The sequence below is a fragment of the Magallana gigas genome, chromosome 2, assembly GCF_963853765.1.
Source record: "Magallana gigas chromosome 2, xbMagGiga1.1, whole genome shotgun sequence".
Taxonomy (NCBI): Eukaryota; Metazoa; Mollusca; class Bivalvia; order Ostreida; family Ostreidae; genus Magallana; species Magallana gigas.
Genome location: NC_088854.1, coordinates 18,986,479 through 19,006,569, shown reverse-complemented (window position 1 = coordinate 19,006,569; position 20,091 = coordinate 18,986,479). Strand labels below are relative to the sequence as shown.

General features: G+C 34.0%; 1 protein-coding gene across 1 annotated transcript; it reads left to right on the top strand.

Moving 5' to 3' along the window:
- Window positions 1-972: 972 nt before the first annotated feature.
- LOC136272776 (uncharacterized) lies at window positions 973-19,646 on the top strand. The gene is made up of 24 exons (XM_066075382.1): window positions 973-992; window positions 2,008-2,057; window positions 4,339-4,686; window positions 4,953-5,183; window positions 5,339-5,435; window positions 6,883-7,028; window positions 7,264-7,464; window positions 7,704-7,838; window positions 8,292-8,618; window positions 10,302-10,509; window positions 11,741-11,934; window positions 12,425-12,526; window positions 12,801-12,943; window positions 13,116-13,262; window positions 13,403-13,497; window positions 13,789-13,913; window positions 16,306-16,437; window positions 16,645-16,823; window positions 17,489-17,638; window positions 17,754-17,881; window positions 18,029-18,291; window positions 18,500-18,569; window positions 18,752-18,948; window positions 19,172-19,646. Exons 2-24 carry the CDS (start codon window positions 2,012-2,014, stop codon window positions 19,453-19,455), a joined length of 3,948 nt encoding a protein of 1,315 aa, XP_065931454.1. The 5' UTR covers window positions 973-992; window positions 2,008-2,011; the 3' UTR covers window positions 19,456-19,646.
- The last annotated feature ends 445 nt before the right edge of the window (window positions 19,647-20,091 follow it).

Here is a 20,091-nt window from a genome sequence, read left to right as displayed (position 1 = left end):
CAGAGCTAGTAGGAATGCCATATACCTGATTCTACCACACGTTTATATACACTATGTAGAATATTTTGATATTTTATATGAATTTTATTTGAATATGCACTAATGACCAGCACATCTATATGTATTCTCGATTTTCTAAATTAACATCCATATAAAGTTAAATGAATCTATTTACTCTGTCTAATGTTAGCCCTCATACTTTTTATTGAAGATACAAACCTTTTAAAGCTGACGGAAAATAAAAGTTAGTATTATCATACGTGTTATCATTCAGGTGTGAAAAGGTGTACTTTTGCTCATGTGGGAGAAAAATTTCCACATTTTAAGTGTTATAAATCCTACCGCTCCTCCTATTAAACACTGTCGCATGGAGGCTTGACCTATACATTAAATCAGAGAGAGAGAGAGAGAGAGAGAGAGAGAGAGAGAGAGAGAGAGAGAGAGAGCGCTAAGTCCATTTCATTAAATGCTCATAAATAGATAATATCCGTGAATGGCATTAATAGTTTCCGGCAACTTCATGTACCTGTAATTTCTCATCCGCATCAGTATGAGTAAATTAAAATCACAACACTCCCTTTATTTCAAAAGGTTATTCTGAAGGAAGACCGTAATATTAATTACTTAAGAGATTGCAATACCTAAAACTGCACATAGGTAAATTTTCTCCTTTAAAAATGTTCAACAGCGAAACAATAATATTTCATATACTTTAAATCATTTTTCATCCAACCGGTTTTAATTTACATGTGTAACTATGAATCAGATGGAGAGAACTAATATAGGCTATTTTTGCCTGCTGTTCAATCCAGATTCATTTATATACTTATATGTATATTTTTGAATAAGATATTTCTTAAACTAAACTAACTTATGATGACTATTAGTGGGTGCGCTTGAGAATAGAGCACGCATCAGTTGACAAGAGTGGAGAGGGCATGCGCACTTCCTTAACAATTGACCCGACTTGTTGTTTATTTACAAATCAAAAGGTATGAAGACATTTGGATGAGAAGGGTAGGCGAATTTATCATTTTTTAAAATTGTTATTACTGATCAAAAAGTCAATTTCCTTTTTTTTAAAGAATTGTCATTAAGGCGATTTCATATGGTGCTTCTGTATATACATTTATATTAGATATATTTATCTAAGACACTTCACACCTTGTGTATTTAATACAGAATATGCACGTGGTTTCATAATAGTAAAATCCATCATGCAGGTTTGTGTATCGTATATCAATTTGTCGACAAAATTTTACTGCTATTACAGAATGCCCACTGATTTATTTTATATTAGTTTTGAAAAATACCTTGAAAGTGTAAAAATCTAAACGGACAAGCGAATTCTCCGATTTGAATGAAATTGAGGTAATTAAAGCAGGAAACCACGTCGTGCCTTCTATCCCACGGCCACTTTGATAAAATCGCTGAGCGTCAAAGATTGAAGGTTTGACAACAATTCTTGTTGACGCCTACTTGAACAGAAATGTGTAATCTGTAAAGTTGTCTCTGAAAACACAAGCATGTCATGAGGAAAAATATACCTCTGCGATTTTTAGATTGTAAGACAACTGCCAGTACAGAAACACTTAGAAAGTCCATGTATTTATATATTTTTTATTGTTTTATGTTAGATAAGTACAAGTAAACAGGGTTGATGAATGTCGATCGAAACAATGTCGATATTTAATATTGTTCTACGTTATAATTATCTTTAATTGACAAATTCCATGACTGAATGATGACGTCACATCAAATCAGATAGCTGTTTATCGGTTAACATACTTCAAGTTTTTTACTTGAGGCGGACTGATATATAGAAACAGTCATTAAAATAATACTTTTGCCCCCCCCCCTCCCCCCAAAAAAAGAGCAAAAACGAAATCCTCAAGCAGCGTTAAAATGCACATTACTATTCTTTAATTTATAAATATATTTATTCTCGCCCCTTTCGATATTATATGTTGATTATCAATATTCATATATCAGAATCGTTATTTTCAGAACGATGAAGACCTTCGTTTGTGTGTTGCTTTTCCTGCAGGGTCTAACTGGTGAGCTAGCACTCTTACATTTATTTGTTCATTACATGTATATCCTCTTTCGGAGATTGTAAACACGCCACATTAATCATCGATCAAATAAAAATGAAGAAAGATAACACAGAGTATACAAACTCAGTTGATTTTAGGTGAGCAGTATTATAATAGTTACGGTATCGATTACGAAACAAGTAGTTTTTTTTTCCCAGAACAATTTTTTTTCTTTAAAACATTATAAAAAACCCTGACACCCTTTGTCATTGAACAACTGTTTATTTAAGAAAAAGGCTATCATTTGTTTTTGCACGGAAAATCTTCAACCGGTAATAGCTTCTTGTAAAGCGGAAGGAAATTCGGACTTCAAAATGGACAAGCATTGCCACTCTTACTAACCTGAGTGGCTGACGCACGACTTTCATATATCCATGAACTTACAATTAATACATTAATTTAAAATCAGATGGAGATAAACTACGGTATATGTATGTATACCGATTTTCTGTTATGTACAGTTGCCGTCTATTCACCATAACTTAAAAGTAATCACAATTGTAAGCAAGTCTAGTACAGTTTCATTCAGATTTGTAAAATATCATTGAAGTAACTTTAAAAATCATTTAAAACCAAAAATCAGTTTTAACACAAAATAGACGTTTTAGTGTTTACTAAATAACGATCTTAATTCAACTTTGAATTTGCGTTATAAAACGTAGTTTTGATTTGCGAGTGACATAACGCCCTTTTTGCGATATCGTGTCCCTGATTTACGCCATTTAAACGCTCATTTGCGCTATAACGCCTGCGTTATTTCGCATTTAGATCAGTAGTTATCACTTTTTTCGCTTGTAAGCCATGATATATATTGGAAGAAATGGGGCACTTGCGAATCATTATGATTTTCAATCATTCTAATGGAATTGGCCAAAATCTTCAATCAAATCAGACTGTACAGTTTGTGAATGCGGCTATGGATTTAATCAAGGCCATCATGTAGTCGTATATTCTATGACATTTAGTATGAACTGAAGTCCAGTGAGAGTTGATGATATGAATTGTCGTGTCTCGTAAAAGTAAGAAATTTTACAGGAAAGATAGATTTTAAAATCCACCTATCTTCAAAATTATGAATCATGAAGATCACATAAGGTGTCGCATGTTAGACCGAATCAAACACTGACTTAAATAGACAAACAGGTATAATTGAAGTATCTTAATTGAATAAATATGTGGTCAGCAAATCCAGAGCGGATAAATCTGCAGGATTGACGAGCTGCCTTATGAAGTCTTGAAATTTGAGAATATTATATCTAAAAACAAATGAATACTGGGCAAAATGTTTTCGTTTAAATTTGATACAAACACTACTCTGTTCATATGGCGTTGTGTAATCTACCCCATCTTAAAAGTCAAATCCTCGGACTCTAGACTATACATGTAATTTCACTACATTACAGAGGAGTTTGCAATCAGTAGTTATCACTATTGCAATGCGCAGCGGCGAAGATTTACAGTTCCGTCCTAAAAATAGATTCGAAGGCATAAGCCATGCCTTGAATACTTCAACATTTGTCACATTCATTGACCTACAGAAAGCGTTTGGCAATGTAGCTATAGATAGAGCATTACCCCAGTAGTCATCTAACCAATGGAATTGGTTAGAACTTTTATCACAATATTCTGCATATTGAAACACAGGAGCGTGCGTTCGGCTCAACGCAAGTTTAAAGACTGGTTTCGATGCAATGTAGGAGTTTGGCAAGGAGACAGTTATACCGAACATTATTCACTTAATTTAAAAAAAGATCTAGTCTTGAAATTAAAAACAATAAATAAAGGATACCAAATCGACAGCTACAAGCTAAGTCTGCTTCTATATACGCTGCTGATATTGCTTTTGGAGGGATTTGCGGCATATTGTACATTTGAGCAAACCTCAAACTAGTATTTATTGCTTTTTCATCTTTTGACAACAGTTTTGGACAGAAACAAGCCAGTTAAAAAATGTTAACATTTTGATCCTCAAATGTACAGGATGATCGCACATCTAGTATCTGTTTATCACGCCCATAATATGGTTATATATCCGTATCACCACGCCATATTATATAGGGTTATATAGGGAAAGGTGGCATCCTTTTTAATTTCATAAGTAACAAACTAAAAGCATAGGTAGTAAGCCATCTGATGAAAGAATCCAATGTTTTCTTTTTATTAAGAATGGTGGAAAGCTATAAACTGAATAAAATCAAAAGGAAAACTTGACTAAATGACTATAAAACATGTTTACTTGCAGAGACTCAACAGCAAAGACGGCTCTCAGTATCTCTGCTACAAGACGTCTACTATGTGTTTCCAGAAACTAATCTCACGATTTCAGTCAATGTAAGCTTTCCACTGACAGAAAATTATATGGTGACTTGGAAACACAAGGAGAAGAATTCAGATTTCGCTGAAAATATTAATATCAGAAATCTGGTCATTAAATATGCTGGCGGGAGTCTCGGCCAACCATCGCTGACAATAAATAATGTGACCGATTTCGATGCTGGTGAATATTTTATCGAAATACAACCAATTGAAGTTGCGGACTCCGGAAGCAGTGCAGGGCCAGCAACTGTTCACGTGCTATCCAAGAAATCAAGTAAGAGTTAAATCATTTACAAAAGAATTGTTTAATGACATGCTTCAAATGTTGTGTCTATATTATTTTGCTGACATCTTAAAACTGTAAAATCATATCTTTCTTGGTAAAATCGAAAAAAAGAAACTATTTTAAAGCAGCGCTCAACAAATTTAAATTTGCTCATTTACAAAACTATGAAAAAAAACCCACATGTATGCATGATCGCGTTTCATTTGATTTTTCCTTTATGAAATTGACATTGTGCGAGTTTGGTAATGTTGCAGAAGAATACTATACGGCTAGTGCTGAAGTTTGTCCACCCAACTGGCAAACTTTTTATGAAATTGGATCTGCTTTAAAAAGAAAAAGATGTGTCCAGAAAGTTGAACAAACAGCCTCCTTTTACCAAGCCCAAACAATTTGTCGACAGCAAAGAGCTTTTATAGTACCAGTAGTAATCAGACTAAGTCACGATGGGAATGAAACCGACCCTTTTGCATATCTTCCTCGCACAGGTACATGGAGAAGCATTCTCCCATAGTTTTGCTCTTTAGCGTTTCTAAATGAGAAAAAATCTTTAAAATACTTTATATATAATTCTGTATTAAATAAACTTTTACTCACATAAGGCTAAAAATCGTAAAACATATACATTCCCTCTGCATTGTAGATGTTTGGACAGGGGGATATGAGGAGTATGGAAGCCTGGTCTCAGATGGAGCCCCTCCCATTTTCTTGGACACATCGATGTTGTCTTACGGAAGACGGTAATAATTATGATAAAGTCTTAAGGTTCATTCCATTCATCGCGGCGAATAAACCTTTCTAGAAAGTCTGAAAAAAACTGTTCAAATTTTAAAGCTTAAATATTTGGGTGTTTTTTTTGACTAAATGATAATTATGGCCAAAGATATCATGCGTGTATTTAAAAGTTTAAGGCAGATCTGGTTAGTGTTTTGTTGACCACCCAGCCTCTCTAACATCTATCCCTTTGAGTTTCCTCTTGATGTCGCATAGTCTATGAGCTGTTACGCTGACAGACATTGGACTGATATTATTTTGCATAACGCTTTATCAATGTCAAGTTTCGCTTGAATTTACTAAAATTTCAGAAATAACAATTTACAGATTTGCCAACCTTTGTTTGCCATGTTTGTTTGTAAGACGAATTTTTTTTTTTGCGTCGCTTGATATTTGTAACGTGCATATATTGATCAAGTTTTGAAGGTCGCTATTTGACCGTTGAAGCATAGTTTTTATCCTCGCAGTTTTAATACAAGTAGTTTCCCAAATGGGTTTTTTTACTACGAGGGCTGAGTAAAGATGGACATTTTCAGACTATATTAATCTGCTTTAGAAGGAGAGCTTTACATATTCACATAGAGAGCTTTACATATTTACATAGAGAGCATCATATATTTACATAGAAAGCTTTACATATTTACATAGAGAGCTTTACATATTTACGTAGAGAGCTTCATATATTTACATAGAAAGCTTTACATATTTACATAGAAAGCTTTACATATTTACATAGAAAGCTTTACATATTTACGTAGAGAGCTTTACATATTTACGTAGAGAGCTTTACATATTTACATCACGATAGAGAGATTACTGGCCAAAGAAATTAAAACGTTTTAAGGTTGATCGGATTCTTTCTTTTTCATGACCACCCATATTTCTGAAGCATTAGACTTCATAGAGACACATCAGCTTCTTTTTCTCATCTTGGTAATTTCTTTTTTAAACACAGTTCAATAAAAGAATAAAAGTTGTGCATGCACGGATTTGAATCTTCTTACTGCAATATTAAGTTCGCGATTGCGTATCAAAGATGTTCCGGAATTTAGAATTTATATCATATTGACTCGAACTTTGAAATTGTATTTCACAGAGCGTAATTTTTGCTAAGTTCATACTTTGAAATTAGTCGTTTCCTGGAATTTGCGCAAAATGAGCTGTAGTGTCTCTTTAAACTGACTGTCCGCATTAGGTTCAAGTTTATTATTTAGGTTGCTTATTCTTATGCAAAAGTCTTGATATTGGTATTTTAAAAGAATCTATTTCGAATGCAGTGAATTGTTTTTCATTTTTTTTTTGGTCAACTCTTTGTAATATCAATAGCCATTGAATCATTGACAAGGCATTTGCATCATACTTAAATCATTCTACATATTTTGTGAAAGTACTGACTCTGAATTTCTTTTTCAGAATCAACATATCTGATGCTTGGACAGAGGGCAATCCTTTCTGTATTGGGGTCAACAATTTATATCAAGAACTACAGATAAGAGATTGCAACGAACGCCTTCCATTTCTCTGCTACAAAGAGGCAGACATTTTAAGCTTTAAACCAAGTAGGCATTTACAGATCGAGTGACACAAACAATGTCATCTGGATTTCCAGAAGATAAAAAAAAACCATCAAATAATATTACTTCATGCATTTCTGATAATTTCTGGTGCTGACCACTATCAATCCGAGAGAGCTAGAACAAAAATAAAACCATATTTTTACCTACGATCACTATTTCAAAGACTGCGTTTCAAGACTAGCAATATATTTTTGTAAAGAATATTTACTTTTTTAAGATCTAAATACTTGTCCGTCTGGGTGGATTGGCGCGGAGGATGTAGGTTCTTGCTATTTGTTGACCAAAGATCCTAAACAACCATTGGACGCTATTGAAGTTTGCAATCAAAACGGGGGAACACTTTTGCAATTGCAATTGGTCAAGGATCGACATCTGACTCTGAGGCTCCTTGTACATTTAGCACTTTTCAATTCATCAGGTGGGTGTCTTTAACTGCATGATTGTGTAAATCGATAAATAAGCATTACTGAATAAGGTACAACATGTGTTTGAACAACCTTCGTTTTTAAACATGTTAAGTTTTCTGTGGCAATAAAATGCAATAAAATGAATGCAATTTATCATCACTTAAATTACAGAAGATTGACCGTAATTAGTCAACGAGACTAGAATAATTCATATTGATGACATACTAGTATATTGTTTTTATCATTACAGTGTGGTTTTCTGAAGTGGAATCGCCCGTTTCTTGTTCCTTTATACGTCTCAGTGAAAGCATGGAAATATCCAGCGCGACCAATTGTAGCATTGCTGCGAGTGTCGTCTGCCAAACCAACAAAAAGAACAGGATGTGTGAGTTTTTCAAACGTTTTTCAACCAATTGATTGTAAATTAAACCGATTTTTGTTAAATTGTTTAATCCAAGTTAACTGAATGTGAATTGTGAACTTCGTGTACATTCACCTCCTGGTAGTTCATTGTTATCTAAGATATAGAAGTATAGACAATATTCAGTGGATGTCAAAATACGAGTATGAAGGAAATACATGTACATACATGTACCTCCCGCGGAAACTGCAATGACCGCTTCCCTCATAACCATATGAACCAACAATAACATATTTTTTCCATATATATATAAACATCTGCATGTATCTTTCTTTCTTTGGTTTTCTCCTAAAATGCATTATAAATCAGTCAAAATACAAGAAGTGAATGTACAATGCACATGTATTAACATCACAATTAGATAAAATCACAGTCGACTAATCTTGTGAAATATAATATCTTTTTGTATAATTACAGACAGTTCAAGTGAACTTCAAATGGAATTTCAAAAACCAAAATTCAATACTAATGGCGTAGTTTTGAATGGAAATCTCAGTTGTAAATTTCCTGCACCTCATCTGGAAACTGACACGTATTCTGTGTACAAAGGGGGCGCGATTGTAGATCGGTTAACTGTTCTCGAAACTAATTATTCGAGGGAAATAATGAAGTGGAATCCAGAGTTACCAGACGAGGAAATGTTTTTATCCTCGGCTTCAGCAAATTCAGACGTATACAGATGCGATATTCAAAGAAAAGGGGTTGGACTTGTGCTATCCAAAACTATTTACGCAGTTCCAAATGGTGAGAGAGAGAGAGAGAGAGAGAGAGAGAGAGAGAGAGAGAGAGAGAGAGAATTGAAAACGCCCCTTAATACTCCAAGTTTGGGATATCTAATTACCAACGCACTATTCGGCACTGTTCTTAATTTTTTCCATTTATGTCTAGTATGCTTTACCATAGCAGTTATAAAATTAAAATAGTCATCCAAAATTTAAACACAAATTGGGTTATTAGCAATATACAGAGCTTGCAATTCTTTATAAACATGCATATTCAAGGCACGTGCAGTTGAAATTGTTGTTGCGTTAAAAAAGAGTGAAAACAATGCTTAAATCTGAATAGTATTGAACATTTTTTTTTATGTAACAATGCTTTTTGCGGCAACGTTAGTTGAATTTTCTGTGCGAATATATAAATAGTGCCTGTTTGGGAGGGTAACAGTTGAAATTGACACCCCGAGAAAACCATTGTCAACCGACGCGAAGCGGAGGTTGACAATGGTTTTCGAGGGGTGTCAATTTCAACTGTTATCCTCCCAAACAGGCACTATTTATTTTGTTATACTGAATGTCTTTTTTAAAAATTTTAAGAAAATTTTACTGCTTTTATATAGGAATAACGTGAATTCTACAGCGAACCGTACGCGCATAATTTTCGCGCATGTAACATTTTTTAATGTTACCCGTTGCCAAGTGCGTTGCTAACGCTGAGGGTAATAGTAAATATTATTAACTGCGTCTTAACCAATCAAATTTCAGTATTTAACATGAAAGTATAACAATATATAAATAGTGCCTGTTTGGGAGGGTAACAGTTGAAATTGACACCCCGAGAAAACCATTGTCAACCGACGCGAAGCGGAGGTTGACAATGGTTTTCGAGGGGTGTCAATTTCAACTGTTATCCTCCCAAACAGGCACTATTTATTTTGTTATACTGAATGTCTTTTTTTAAAATTTTAAGAAAATTTTACTGCTTTTATATAGGAATAACGTGAATTCTACAGCGAACCGTACGCGCATAATTTTCGCGCATGTAACATTTTTTAATGTTACCCGTTGCCAAGTGCGTTGCTAACGCTGAGGGTAATAGTAAATATTATTAACTGCGTCTTAACCAATCAAATTTCAGTATTTAACATGAAAGTATAACAAAACAAAATAGCACACGCCCGTCGAGAAATACTGAGCGACGCTGATTATACAACATCGTGTAATTATCTGTCTTTAATAAAACATATTTTTGTTTAAACCAAGATAAAATATTATGAGTTTACACGTTGTTTTATGCCTACTTACCAAATATATGCTTATTTGCTAGCAATATGAATGGGTAAAAATACTGTTATTAAAGCAGAACTTTTCAAAATTTCTTTTATCGATATGTTACAACAGAGTCTACATCTATAACGAATCATAACTAGTTTGCAGTTTTTTTTAGTTCGTTTTGACTTCTGCGTAGATGTAGCTCATCGTGATTAGGGGATGGATATAGACAATAATTATCGGCAGAGAGGTGTTCGAATCATGGTGGATACAGGTACTTCATGATGCACGGCTTCGAGTTGGGATTTTTTCGAGCTTTGTCGACCTCGTTCTTGGAAACTTTAAAAGCTGAAGCATGACGATACCCCTTCAATATTCACATAAAATGTGTAGCTGTTGTAGCCAAAGATCTATTTAACCGTTATTTTATCTGTTACAGAAAAGAGGGTGTCGATTTTTCATGCAACTGTTTCTATGACCGGAAGTCTCTCGTTACAAGACGCATTGGTGGAAGCCTACATGTCCAGCCCGGAATCTCTTTTGGGACAATCAAGAAGAGCAATTCTTTCCAAGATCTATTCTGTCAGTCGAGACATACGCCCTGTCAGCGGAGGACAGTTAGGCTTCATAGGAATTACTAGTATACCGTATGTATTTGTGTTGAGAATTAAAAAAAAATCAAAATTTGGTGGGAGTCTTTACTGAATTGACATTGACTGGCACACATTTTAAAGTCTGATTTACACAAGCCAGGGACAAATGATTTTGTTGTTGTCCATTTTTAGGTCACTGTGTCGAAGTCGGTGGGGGTGGGTTGGGTAGACAGGGCTTATTTTTTATGATATACCCTCAGCGTTTGTGGTGATGTTGGTTTAAAAGGTTTAAGAGTAGGACCTAAATCTTATTATTACTTGTTTTAACTTCACCAAACTTGCTTAAATTGAGAATCTGGGGACACTTAACAGGCTTGCATGCTCAATCTTAAAAGTTCACTTTGATTGCCATATCTAAGTAATTACTGGTCATGTCTTCAGGTACGGAATATGATCTTTATTATTCAGATGCTTAGGCAAGTTAAATAACAGTTCAGGTTTAGTTAGCGTTTTGGAGCTGGATTTTGGAGAAAATGCTTGACGTCATAACCAACTATGACTTTCATGTTTCATGCAACAATGGGTATGAAACATTAATGCATGGATCGCTTCATATCTGGAGACTGATCTTGATTATCAAAGATGCTAAGAACAATTTGTCTTTCCTCACTCAAACTTGCTTATAAGTAATTGATGTTAAAGTTGATATGATTTTTTGTTATACTTTCATGTTAAATACTGAAATCTGATTGGTTAAGACGCAGTTAATAATATTTACTATTACCCTCAGCTTTAGCAATGCACTTAGCAACGGGTAACATTAAAAAATGTTACATGCGCGAAAATTATGCGCGTACGGTTCGCTGTAGAATTCACGTTATTCCTATATAAAAGCAGTAAAATTTTCTTAAAAATTTTAAAAAAGACATTCAGTATAACAAAATAAATAGTGCCTGTTTGGGAGGATAACAGTTGAAATTGACACCCCTCGAAAACCATTGTCAACCTCCGCTTCGCGTCGGTTGACAATGGTTTTCTCGGGGTGTCAATTTCAACTGTTACCCTCCCAAACAGGCACTATTTATATAATATCATTTAATATCATTTAAAACAATGTTATTTATTTTATGATATGGGACAATTAAATATTGTTTTCATGATACAATATTATATCGTATCAGACAATACAATATTCATGTGTACTATTATTCAGTTAAATATTTACAAATCCTTCGCATATGAAAAAGGTCCAATTCTAAAATTAATTTCTCCTTTTTTTAAATAGGCTCAGAAAAAGGAACGCTCTAAATTTCTTACTGTATTTTGTGGGACCGAATGAGGAATGGAAGTCAGCAGAAGCAATGAATTATCTTTTGAATAATGTCACAATATCAGCCAGAACCAGATCCTTTGATAGTAGACGGAGACGAAGACAGGCCCTTTCAGTTGATTTCAACACCTTTGAAATTCGCAACGAAGGTAAATTGTCCCTTTTTCCGACACTTCCTACCCGTCAACGTAAAAGAAAAGTCTTATCATAATCACATCAAATATTAAATACTCAAGTATTGGTATTTATAATGCATGTCAGTACATGTACAGTATCTGGCCATGGACAACTTTGTGATGATGCTTCAGTGGACCCCAAAGAAATATATTTCATATATATCGCGGGAGAAAAAGTGTTGAATTAGTTCTACCAATTGCAAAGCGCCCCTTATTTATATCAACCAAAGTTAGGGCACCTTTTACGTCTTTAAAAATTATTTGTTTAATGTTTATTTTGAAAGATCGTCCATCAAGATGAACCTTATAATTATAAACTTTGAATTATCTAGGATAAATCCCATCTTCAACATTCTCTGAGAATATAACCACATTCTTCAAGCCATAGATATTTTACACAGTGCTATTTCCAGAGTATAGAGGTACATATTTACAATGTTTCCATTAGAATATTCCATTTTAGAATACTGCACCGTTGAATACAGTCCTGATTTCCAGTCTACTTACAATTTTAAGCCTGTTGGTAATGGATCCATGACATATTCTGAGGAGCTTTGTATCACAGGTATAGTCTTGTGGCGATAAGTGGGGTATTGCTTGATGACAGCCATCTTTATTTTTTAAAATAACTGATCGTAGCATGCTTTGAAAACATCGTTATTAATTTTCTTTCCACTTAATTACTGTCAATATTGGAGACCATAAAAAAGTGATTGAAACGTTTTTATTGCTTTCTTGACAGGTACATAACTGTTTTGAATCTCTATCATACATAGGTGTTTGAAATTGTTATATCTACATGTACAAATGTATATATTTTTTTTATTCCTGATGGACAGATTCCGAGCCTTTACTGTCTGGATTATGTTACACGCGAACAGCGGCGCCAGCCGAAATCCAGAATGTGACGGTTAATCCCAATTGTCAGTTTCTGCTGAACCCGTCATTCGCTAATATGACGGCATTAAAGAAACTGTCAAATGTATGTATACATAATTTTTCTATCAAGCTTAATAAAAGTAGTTCAATGTAATGTCCTTTTGGGGCGCGAACAATTTTACAGTTGTTAGGGAGTTGTTTAAAAAAATGTCTGGAATTTTGAGTCAAGAATAAGACAAAATTGACGCTTATGTGAAATGTTTGCTTCATATCAGGTACCTACAAATGATAGCAATGTTGAGATAGTAGCATCAGATGTCGCCAATCTCACCAGCAATTCATCGGATCTCACTGTCGAAGATGTTGTTTTCACGTCAATGGTTCTAGAAAATGTCGCAAGCATTTCATCGATATCTGAGCAGGTTTGCTAAATATGTCCTTAATATTTTAAAAATTACTTTGAGCTTTAGTTTTAATACAAGTATATTCATGCGATGTAGGGGCAAACTTCGCAACATATCATTAATGGCGACCTTTTATTATGAAGAATCTCTCTTTGCAGACTACGAGTTCTGTATTACAAACGCTGTCGAATATACTCGAGGCTCCTGAAGAGATACTGATGAATGCCCACACTCTAGGCAGCAGTACTACCAGGTAATATTAAAACAAGATGACAACTAATAGGAAAGCAAGAGTCTGTTTTATACGGACAGTCTAAGATGAGTTATTTCCCTATTATATGGCCAGAAAATTTCCTTAGCACAAAACACAACTTTACATTTGCCATTTGCCTTTGAGTTGCCATATAGGTAGTATTTTTAATTCAGGATTTACCCTTTTCAGCTTTGTATTTGCAAATACAACAAAACAAAGACTTTCACAGAAGATATACTTGTGTTATGTTTTTAAATAAAAATACTCAAAAATCTTGATTTTCTTGTTCAGGATTTTGGAAAGTGTCGAAACAATCACTCGAAACGTTGTCCTTAATGGCACAGAGTACAGGAATTACCAGAAATCTTTTGCTGTGGCTGTTACCGACGTCACTTCCGAAGACTCGCCTGTGATTGGTATGTTTGGTAAAAATAAAACCAACCTTTTCTACATTAAATCATTTGTACATTTTATTTTTATGTATAACCATGTCTTTCAGTATTTTTAAGGTATTCGTTTTCTATATTAAACCATTTGCACATTTTTAGCTCACCGAGACCAATTCTGGGGGTGGGTGGGTTATGCTGTACACCAGGTGACAACGTCAGCGTCAAGATCTGGTTAAGGTTTTTGTTGCAGATCCTGTATCTAAATTATTCCACCAAATTTGCATGGATCAAGCATCTGGGACTATTTATGGACCTGAAAGACTTGGATACTGAATCTGGGCTATGAATTTTAGATGCTGAAGGGGGTTCAGGTGTCTGGAGCAGGTTAAAGTTTATGGGGCAGATTCACTTTGATGACAATATCTGGGTTATTACAGGCCCCAACTTCACCAAACTTGCTTGGATGGTGCATCATATGATTCTTATGCACTTTACATGCTTAGATGCTGAATCTGAACCAAAGGTTTTGGATGCTGAATGCGATTAAGGTGTTAGGACCTGGTTAAAGTTTTTGGAGCAGGTGCCCTTTGATGACAATATCTATGTTATTACTGGTCCTAACTTCACTAAACTTGCATAGCTGATGCATCTTGTGATACTGATGCACTCCACAGTATCGGATGCTGAATATGAGCCATAGATTTTGGATGCAGATTGCTGGATGAGGTTAAAGTTTTAGGAACTGGTTAAAGTTTTTTGAGCAGGTGCCCTTTGATAGACAAATCATCATTTTTGGTTCAATCTTTACCAAATTTGAACTGATTATACATCTTGTGATATTGATGCACTCCACATGCTTGGATGCTGAATCTAAGCCATGAGTTTCAGATGCTGGAGAAGGTTAATGTTTTTTGGAGCTGGTCACATATTGATGTAAATAATAGTACTTATTCAACCTTGCATGTAATAGAACCATTTTAACAAAAGCTTGGACTTTGGGTAGTTGTGTCAAAAAGCAATGTGACGTAGGCCTGTCTATTTTATTGTTGGCCACTCAGCCATGGCTCTTTGTAATCAACAAGATTTGTCTGGCTTTTGAGCAAATACCGCAATCAGTGCATATTTTGCTTGAAACCGCGTCATTTCTAATTTGTTTCGACGCAAGAAATACATAGTTACATCCTACCGAATGTCCAAGGTCTTGTTAAAATGGTTCTACATGTATATACTATACCTAAAAAGTAGTCAGGGTTTGAATTAACTTTGTTACAATGGTTTAAAATGAATCGGAGATACTGAGAGTGATATTGATTATCTAGATGCTTAGGTGGTTTAAAGTTTTAGATGGATTCATTTAAACAATAAAATGCTTTCTTTGGTGATTCATTCGGGATATTAAGGTAGCGACATTGCAGAATTTTTTTTTTCTGCAATGATCGCTACATTCATAACCCGCATGAATCATCAAAGAAAGCATTTTATTGTTTATATTAACATCTCTCTTTAACAAATCAATAATTTGATTATGAAAAGTAAGTAAAATTCGCTAAATTACTGTTAATGTACGTAAGTAGGTTAGCTAAAAGGAACAGCCTAATCGTCTCCTGTGAGACTGAGAGTCTGGCATCATCATGATTATTTCGTGCAGTCCGTGATATTTTGTAGGTCGCTGTAGGTTTAGAACAATCGATAAACAGGGCGTGTCAATTTCAGACCTGTCAATTTCTACTCAAGTTTCAGCCGCTGTAGATTTCGACAAATCGATGAACATTTCAGTCTGGCTGTTTCTATAGAGCTATGAATTAACTATAAGTTTTCGTAAGAAATAGAGGGAATATATTTTGTAGATGTAAATATATTGTGTTATGGTCTTGAAGTTGATTACAAAATGAAGTATTTTTTTCTCATACCTCGTCAGACTTAAACAGTTGATATAGAGCTCTCTAATTATGGGTGTTAAATAGTTGATATAACTATGGGTGATACATTATCATTTCATATAATACAATATCGTATCATGCATTTACATAACATGTTATTCAATATAATTTCAAAAGATAGAAAATCATATGAAATGATATAATGTGATATCATAGCATAAATACAATAGTGTATCATATTACATGATATAATATATTACACTAACATACATGTATCATATGATTGTTTCATACATGTTGTATCATATGATATTACATCATTCATGATCAATTTTGTATTTTATGATATATGATTTTGAGCCAAACCACACAGCAATATCTAATAATTTGATATAAGAGATCATTAACAGTTACTATGATTTTCAGATACAGGTGTTGGGATCAAGGTGGTCTCATAAAGGTGATGCTTTGTCTTGCTGAGCTTTTTAATCTGTGATTACCTGATTTTACGTATAACCATGTTTTTCAATACCTTAAAGGTATTCAGTTGAAGAATGTAGGCATTGACGTGGTTTTGGACAACGACACAATAGGTCTGATTAATGCTGAGGATAGCATCAACATTACGTCCTTTGACACGGCTATTATCCTTCCTAAAGATCTTGTACAGGGTATTTTTTTGAAACCACAGTTTTAGAGCCATTTTCTGGCTAACTTACACTTTAGAGCAAGATTCATTTCTAACGTTTTGAACTCTGCTAACAGTTTCAAAGTTGAAATGCATATTTTAAAATATTAGATTACTTTTACTATAAATTTTATTTTAAAGTTTGATTTATATCGTCATAAATTCGCTTTATAATTTTTTTGTTGTACAGGAAACAATTCAAGGGTTATTTTTACCATCTTTGAAAGTACGAAAATATTTCAAGTTCGACAAATGAATAAGAGATATGAGCTGAATGGGAAAGTAGCATCTGCAACACTTATTTCGAATGGAAAATCCGTCTTGGATCTTGGAAGAAATTTCGTTCGGTCAATTTATAAGCCTATAAACGTAAGGATCACTTAAAGTGGTTTGGGACACCTCCATGTTGTGACGTATTGTTTATCAAAATAAACAATGAAATGGTTTGTAATTATAAAAGTAGTTTCTTTCTCAGTAGAGTCACCTAACACACAGCGTAGCGCAGTGGGTTAGGGGTTAACTACGAATCTGTAAGTCATGAGTTCGATTCCCGCTGGGGTTTCTACATTATTTACCTCTCCAAAAATTTTCAAATGTATTTTTTGGTTGAATATTCAATAGTGTTTTGAAAAATCTAAACCACTGAAAGTATTCTAATTTTAATGTACATTAATCCACATTAAAATCGACAGATGTCCCATACCACCGGTACCATAAAAGCAACTGTATATTACGATGATGGTGTTTAATTTTATGTTGAAAATATGCGCCCGTATATTTCTTTTTGAGAATTAAAACTCCAATTTATCTTTTACAGACAATTGCTCCTTATAAATGACGAATTATAAAAAATTCTCAAGAGACAAATGAATTTATCTTTTCAGAATAGTAATAAAACACAATATTTGAAAATTGTTAAAATTGTTTCTAAAAAGTAAAATATGACAAATAATTAATCTTTAACATTTCTAAGGAGTCAACAATTTCATATTTCTGTTGCCAAATTTTGTACAAATTGTGTGTACTTTTTACAGATCACTGAGGATTCGGTATGTGGATTCTGGAATCACTCTCTTTATGCCACTTCCGGTGGATGGTCGACAAGGGGTTGCCAAAGAACGGAAGTGGAAGATGGACTCGTCGTATGCGAGTGTGATCACCTCACCAACTTTGCCATTTTACTTGCAAGTCTTCAGTATCAGATACACGTTCTTACCTGAATGAATGTACATATTAGACAACATAATTGAGTCAATTGCGTAAAACAATTATCCTCATTGACGTTCTTTTAAATTTCAGGATGTTAAGGGTCAGAGTGACATCATTGACAAGGACAACACCCTTGCTCTCTCTATTATAACAATCATTGGTCTCAGTCTATCCATTGTCGGGCTTGGCCTAACAGTTTTGTCGTTTCTTCTTTTCAAGTAGGTTTATTTTTACTTTCAATGTGATATTCATGATTAAATTCCAAAACTGCAATGAACATATCTATTATATCACTTTATCATGACGTATACTAAGATTTTCAGACATGAAAAATTCAGTATTTATTTCATTTTATCTTAAAATAGACAGCTAAGAAAAGGCAGAGGACAGCAAACACTTCTCAACCTCTCTTTGGCTTTACTCTGCTCGATGGTGATATTTTTGGCGGGAATGGAGCGTACTGACAGCTATTATGGTTGTATTACTGTAGCGGCTCTGATGCATTACTTCCTGTTGGTTTCCTTTATGTGGATGTTAGTCGAGGGATTCCTTCAATATTTACGATTTGTGCGAGTCTTAGGGACATATGTTCCAAGATTTATCTTGAAGGCGTCAATTCCAGCTTGGGGTAGGTCGAATATATGTCCAATTATTAAAAGAAATTATCAAAAGTGAAATAGTTCAAACATGAACCTGATATTCTTCAATAGGGTGTAAAATATTATTAATTTTTCAAATTGTTTTCCAATGTTTCTTGTTGGAAAACGTGAATAGTTATGTTAAAGTGTCGTTCTGAATTTTTTTACCCTTTTGAATTGATCTTTAATTTTATACAGGATTACCCTTGATCCCCGTTGTCAGTGTTTTGGCAGTTGATTATGATTTATATAGAGGAGGGAAATATTAGTAAGTGATTGTGTAGAATCGTAAAAAAAGAAGAGATTAACTATAAAGTTTATGATTATTTCAAAGAATTGAATTTATTTTGTGCAGAATTTAAAAACTTAATTGAATAAAAAAAAATACGTCGAAATACGTGAATTTGTGCGTTAATGTGGTGGTATATGATGCTTTTGGTTATCTTTCAGTTGCTGGATGTCGCCGACGCCATTCTACTATGCCTTCCTTCTCCCCGTTGCTTTAATCATTATTGTAAATTGTATAGTGTTTGCACTAGTATTAAAAACTCTATTAAATCGTCCTAAAGGCTTGCAATCAAATCAGTCTGAATCGAAACGAGCAATGATGAACTTACGAGCAGCTGTATCAATTTTCATTTTGTTGGGTATGCATTTTGTATGCTTATTCTATTTAGTTGCTGGTTAAATACTTCTATTTTGTATTTTTTAACAATCTTTTGAGGCAAATGATTAACTTTATAAGTCATTTTTTAAAAATTTCATTTTTTGCAAAGCATATTTGTTATTTGATTCAGATAGTGTAGAGTGGACATTAAAGATATAGTTAATTTGAAATCTTCATCTATTTCTGTTTTGGTTTCTTTGCAGGACTTACTTGGATCTTTGGTATATTAGCGATCGAGGACGCAAGGATCGTCTTCAGTTACATCTTTACCATACTGACAACATTTCAAGGATTTTTCATATTCATTCTGTTTGTTGCAAGAGAAAAACAGTTGAGAACTTACTGGGGAAAACTGTGTTGCAAGAGGTTCATCGACAGACAGAAGAAATACAAACCTAACTCAGCAAGCCATTCCTCTAGTCAACCTCTGTCAAAGCTAAGCAGCCACGAAACTGCATCTACAGAAATTTTCTTTAATTCAAAATAGTTGATTTAATTTTTTCTGACGAGTGTACATATTTTATCTATTTAAAACGCTTGTTTTGGGTTTTTCAAAAATCAAACATAGGTTTTCTTTTTTGTTGTTGATGATGTTTTTTCAGCGTAGTTCGTTTGTATATTGTAGTATATTGCATTACACAGGTTTACTAAAATTAAATAAATTTTAAATCCTTGATATTGTTTTAATATATTCTCTATATATTGGCTTTTAACCAATCATACAGCTCTAGATTTATCCATACTACATGTATAACAAGTATAGTTATGCATTTTGATCTGTTTAAAAAACTCCTACAAAAATTTGTTAATTGACGGAGTCAGTTCCCTTTTTTCTTACTTTAATGAAAAAATGACGATAACAATCGTCAACCATCTCAAAAATCCATAAAACGAAATAAAAATTCAAAGCAGAGCAATACGGACCTCCAAATAGATAGAGGTAGGATCAGGTGCCTAGGAGGAATGAGCATCCTCTGCTGACCGGTGTCGTATAATTTAAGGTCCGACCCGTAAAATGGTCCGGCCGGACCTTTAATGTTAACACACCATTTAGTCCCTTTGTTTTTAAATCTCTTCCGGTGTATACGTATTAGCAGAGGGTTTCATGACAGGTAAACACGGG

Coding starts and splice junctions, on each gene's coding strand:
- LOC136272776 (XM_066075382.1), top strand. CDS start 2,012: ATGAAGACCTTCGTTTGTGTGTTGCTTTTCCTGCAGGGTCTAACTG. Junction 4,687..4,952: donor CGTGCTATCCAAGAAATCAA/GTAAGAGTTAAA, acceptor GTAATGTTGCAG/AAGAATACTATACGGCTAGT. Junction 13,498..13,788: donor CTAGGCAGCAGTACTACCAG/GTAATATTAAAA, acceptor TTTCTTGTTCAG/GATTTTGGAAAGTGTCGAAA.